A 6,000-nucleotide genomic window follows, 5' to 3' on the forward strand; every position below is an offset into this window, starting at 1 on the left:
CAATATCTGTGAGATATGCATGCTCACGTTATACTTATTAACAGCGAGGCTAGCTAGCTACTATGTGTTTCAATGGATTTTTGGTCTAAGCGTTAGCATTAACCTAACAATAATGGCCTTGAGCTTCAGTTAAGACCTACAATACTCCGCAAAATTCATGTAGCACATACACAACTAACCGAGTCAATGTAGACATAAAAAAGTTGTGTATATAGCTTAATTCACATAAAATATTTCCCACTTACAGGCTCCCGAGACGCCGCCATCTTGGTACGATTTCGAATCTACCGTTAATTCAACTCAAGCCTTGGTTGATCATCTGTCCATCATCGTATAAAGCCATCCCTGACAATTTCATTGGTCAGATCATTTTGCTGAAAACTGATAATTTCTCCCAAATGGAGCAGTGCCAGACCGAACTTCCCAGACCACAAATGTGGTGGGCGGGGCTAAGTTCAGTCTGGTATCCAGTAGGGGTGGGAATCTCTTGGCACCTCACGATTCGATTCGAAATTGATTCAGAGGTCAACGATTCGATTTAAAATCGATTATCGATTATCGATTTAAAATCGATTTTTCTCATTTAAATTTTTTTTTTTTTTTTTTTACACATCCATTTTATGTTGAAATGCAAGCTGCATCGACTATTGCATTGCTCATAGAAAGTCAAAATTGTGACCATTAAAAGCTTTTACTTTAATAAAGCAAATAGCGAAGGTAATTCATCTGTTGATTTTCTTCAATTTAGACTCTGAGGTGCAAACTCAAATGATTCAATAGTCAAAATGCATCTATAATCGTTTTATCGGTTTTGAATTGATATTCGATAATCAATCGATAATTGCATTTCAACATAAAATGGATGTGTAAAAAAAACGATTATCAATTCTAAACCGATAAAACGATTATCAATCCATTTCGACTTTTAAAACATTTGAGTTTGCTACTTAGAGTCTTTGCTACACTTCCTACTTTGTGTTTGATAATTAAAGAAAATCAACAGATGAATTACCTTCTCTATTTTTTATGAGAGAAAAAGCTTTTCCTTGTCACAATTTTGACTTTCTATGAACAATCCAATAATCGATGCAGCTTGCATTTCAACATGAAATGGATGTGTAAAAAAAAAATTTTTTTTTTTTTTTTTTAAATTACAAAATCGATTATGAACTTTTCTGAATCGAGACAGAATCGTTTTAGAGAGAATCGATTAAAATCGAATAATCGATTTTTTCCCCCACCCCTAGTATCCAGGCTATATGTAAATATCATGAAGATAAGAATGGAAACTGCTGTAGTGCGGGATACTTCTAGAACATTCTATATCTGTCAGAGATTATGTGATCTTGTGTGCGTTAGTGCGCAATGCATGTACATTAAAACAGCTGGAAGTGCTGCTCCTTGGAGTACAAGAGCCAACAGGCTTTACCTTCCGGTTGTTATGGGAATGTTTACTCCGAGGAACAAACAGTTGCCTCTGGACTGTCCCAGCTCTGTTAGCGCCAACAAATCTGTCATCACGGTCTGACCATATTAACCAGTAGGGGAAATAGAAGTTAGCGAGATATGCCACCAGTCCACACACTGCACCTTAAAGTTCTTTCTCTTTCTAGAATTCTTGAAACAAACAACATACAAGTGGGTGGCCACGTGATTAGGCCAATGTATCCAGCAGTCGAATGCCACCCCTAGCTTTTCTAGTCTCAACTGTTTTGCATCATGAACCAATGTTGACCGAATACTTCAGGGATGCTAGCTAATGCCAGCTCCATTGGCTTCTGTTTCAGCAGTAGCTTGGCTCGAGGGGGCCTCTAATCTGAAGAGACTGTCAAAACAGCTGCCAGCCAATGAGAACTGGTCCTGGGAGGTCACAGCGGAAAGCCAAATGTATTGCTAAGTCTTTCTGCAGTATTCATGTAGAAGGCTTGCCATCCCAGTTAGTTGAGGGTGTGATCATTGGAAACTTGTAGGTTTAAACTGTGTGGGGGTTTACCTAATCATGCTCTAGTTGATGATTAATATATGAGCACATTAATCAGACAATCCATGACTCACAAATCCTGGCTAGATCTTTTTTTAGGATATGGTAGGTTCTTTCTGAAACTTGTGTGGCAGTCCGAACACATTTACCAGAATATATTTAGAACACACACACACACACACACACACACACACACACACACACACACACACACACACACATTTCTTCATGGTAGAGCAACATTATTGGCAAGCTGTATGTTACAGATTGTTGAAATAAGAACAGAAAAGCGTTCTGTAGGTCTGTAGAGACCAAAATCCCAAGGTACTGTAGAAAACCCTTTTTGCTGAGTCCACTGATCATTTTAATGCAGCATATTGCCGACATTAGGTCGGAACTCGTGTTTGATTGCTGACTCTGCTTCTAATTTGTCCTTTGGCAGCATACAAGCATTCCAGGATGGATGACATTTGGATTTTGGGTTGATTTACGGTCACAGAAAGGTGATTTAAAATTTTGGATTTGTCTCGGTAAGGGTCAACCACATTGACCTTCACAGTTTTCACCACTCGTTATGTGAACACAGAGTCTTTCTGTGACACGGTTCACTTTGAAGCATAAATCCTCCTCCTCCTCCTCTCTCCCTATTCCCAACTAGCTGGACCTCACTCTGTGTGTGTGTGTGTGTGTGTATGGGATGAGCCAGTGCTGAGTTCATGTGAAGCGGTCCTGTGTGTGTGTGTGTGTGTGTGTGTGTCTGTGTCTGTGTCTGTGTCTGTGTCTGTGTCTGTGTCTGTGTCTGTGTCTGTGTCTGTGTCTGTGTCTGTGTCTGTGTCTGTGTCTGTGTCTGTGTCTGTGTGTGTGTCTGTGTCTGTGTGTCTGTGTATGCAGTCATTTTCTCATTTCTGCAACTGGATCATCCTCCTTTACTGTTAGTCTGACCCATGCCCTGAGAAACGGAACAGACCTGACCCCAGTTAAATGTAAAGGTCACTCAAGTAGGCTGTGGTTTCCTGTCCACCTCTTCCTACCAAGTAATGTGGTCAATGGCTTCGAAGCGCATGGCCGTGTCCAACTGTGTGCCGAGCCAAGGCTGACATTTTGAGATTTCCTGAATCTGGAGTGAGCCGCTTCAGAGTTTAAGAACTGGACTGTCACATCTGGTAGTTCCCTTTTTTTTTCTTATGACATTTTTGACAGATCAATGGAATAAACAGTTCCCTTGGAATACTGGCACACATGTGCGTGTGTGCACCCACCCACACACACACACACACAACCACACACACACCCACCCACACACACACACACAGACACACTAAATCTTACCATTTTACCATAGTATTGTTCCTTTTCCATGGAGCAGAGAATAAAAGTTATTACATTTATGAGGCACATTCCTTCCTGTACATCGTGTATGCAGTCCATCATTTAGGACGGCTGTACTGGTCCGTGTGTGTGTGTGTGTGTGTGTGTGTTTGTGCGCGTGTGGTGTGTGTGTGTGTGTGTGGTGTGCGTGTGCGTGTGTGTTGGTCTCCACTCGACGAACACGTGGGATCACTTACTGCCTGCAGTGCCCCCAGGCCTTGGCAGTCGGTCTAGGCTTTATACACGGCTGCAGAGGAACAAGCGCGGCCTTTTTAATGGGCCAATCACACACTCACACCTCTCCCACCAGCGTGATGCTTGCAGCACAGCCATGAAGGCCTCCTTGCCATGCGTCTTACACCCCAAACACAAACATACCATAGTGCTTCTCACTCTCCTGGGTGCTGGTTGCCACAGTTCAGCACTTATCATGTAGGAAATGTATTGAGATATATATAATATGTATGTATGTCTGTGCATGAAGGTCTCGGGTGCTCATGTGGTTTTAAAGGCGCTTGGGCACGCAGCCCAGGTAAACACTCGCACAGTAAAACCAGGTTATTGTCGGCAGCCATTCTTACCAGATTGCTGAAAGGTTGAGCATATATTTGTGTGTGTTTCGTGTGTGTGTGTGTGTGTGTGTGTTGGGGGGTAAATGGTCTGTGTGTGTGTGTGTGTGTGTGTGTGTGTGTGTGTTGGGGGGTAAATGGTCTGTGTGTGTGTGTGTGTGTGTGTGTGTGTGTGTGTGTGTGTGTGTGTGTGTGTGTGTGTGTGTGTGTGTGTGTGTAAAGTGATATTTATCGGCAAATGTACTCTCTGCGGCAGCGTAGTGCTTCAGTGCCCTGATTGGCAGGCTCAGCACACTTATTCCATGGCAAGCCCAAAACTGTCAACCCTAAATCCGCACCGTGACCATGTGCCACATGCCTCCTGTGAGTGAGTGCAGATGGACAGCTCCTTTTAAAGTAACACACCATACAGGAATAGGGACTGTACTGTCTCTTCTTAAGAATCAGCAAAGGCACCCCTCTTCCGTCCGTCCCCCCCCCCCCCAAAAAGGAATGTTGGGCGTTGTTGACATTACTGATTCTCACTGATGAAAACATTGGAGCTTAACTTTCATGTTTTGAAGGAGAGGGGTCAAAAGATATAAAGCACTACGGGAGGATTCAGTGAAGCAATGTTAGAAATGTTATCGGTTAATCTCCAGTATTTCTTCGCCTGTGCCAACATTGCAATATGTAGGACGTTTGTGTGTTTTTTTTTGTTTTATCCACATCATCGCAACTTAATCTATCAAGTAGTCCTGTGGTGTCTCTGACTTACCTTGTGTGTGTGTGTGTGTGTGTGTGTGTGTGTGTGTGTGTGTGTGTGTGTGTGTGTGTGTGTGTGTGTGTGCGCAATCATCAGTAATGGGCTGTTCCGTTTTTCTTTCAACAGCAGCCAGTGAAGGGAGGATAAATGGAGGAGAAGACTTCTTTCAGACGGTAAGTTTGCCTGAGTGTGTGTCTGTGTCACTCTGTCTCTGTCTGTGGGTGTGTGTGTGTCTATGTCTGTTTCTATGTGTGTGTGTGTGTCTGTGTGAGTGTGTGTGTGATAGGACCCCATTTGGCTTCTTTTCTGTATCCAGACATGGGTCTAATTAGAACAGAACCAACAGTGCTGTAAGTGAGAATGAAATATTAAACACGCGGGCTGCCATTAACTTTTAATCACCTCGCATGGGGATTACGTCACTGTGCAAAACATGCACCTCTAGGCCTTTGGAACCACACCTGTTGTTCTATAGTCTAAACTAGTGGTAACTCCTCTAACATGTGGTGTGTGTGTGTGTGTGTGTGTGTGTGTGTGTGTGTGTGTGTGTGTGTCTGTGTCTGTGTCTGTGTCTGTGTGTGTGTGTGTCTGTGTCTGTGTGTGTGTCTGTGTCTGTGTCTGTGTCTGTGTCTGTGTCTGTGTCTGTGTCTGTGTCTGTGTCTGTGTCTGTGTCTGTGTCTGTGTCTGTGTCTGTGTCTGTGTGTGTGTGTGTGTGTGAGAGAGAGAGATGGAGAGAGAGAAAGACAGAGTGTTTGTGTGTGTGTGTATCTGTGTTTGACCGTCATATCAATGATTGACCGTCATCACTTGCTATTGAAATACTGTATAGATGAACATACATACATGAAAAGAAGTCTGGGTTTGTGGAGCAGTATGGGATTGTTATGGGGACATGGCACGAATGGGCATAACTCATACCCACAATACTTAAACAAAATGTCTGAATACTTTGGAGATGTTTGACAGGTGTAGATTAATACCCTTTGGGGTGGACTAGACTCTCAATCTATACCAAATGTTCCAAAGGTTTGTACTTTCTTTCCTTCAACCACTCCTTTAACAACCCAATGTTCCATCAGCTAAAACTGTAAGTCTATGCACATCTCTGTGCCGAGGGTTTTGGCAATGGTCATTGACATTGGACATGGTTGCTTTCAGATCTGTATTGAACTTTTTGTCACAGTTATTTGTCCTAGTTATTTAGTATTTACTGTTTTGCATTTTTCCCTGAAAGGACAACAAAAATATCTGACTGACATGCAACCTCACTTGATACACACACACAAACACACACACACACACACACACACACACACACACACACACACACACACACA

The 6,000-nt window shown here is 42.8% G+C and overlaps 1 protein-coding gene across 1 annotated transcript in view; it reads left to right on the forward strand.

The window, feature by feature from the left end:
* The window catches only part of LOC308372963 (protein bicaudal C homolog 1-B-like), a gene marked incomplete at its 5' end in the record, with an annotated part of 61,431 nt that overhangs the window by 7,312 nt on the left and 48,119 nt on the right, over nt 1–6,000 (forward strand). Inside the window, one exon of the mRNA XM_080848337.1 lies at nt 4,790–4,836. Within this exon, the coding sequence (XP_080704463.1) occupies nt 4,790–4,836 (47 nt within the window). The remainder of the gene's footprint in view (nt 1–4,789; nt 4,837–6,000) is intronic.

Source organism: Sprattus sprattus, assembly GCF_963457725.1.
Source record: "Sprattus sprattus genome assembly, chromosome: 12".
Lineage (NCBI taxonomy): Eukaryota > Metazoa > Chordata > Actinopteri > Clupeiformes > Clupeidae > Sprattus > Sprattus sprattus.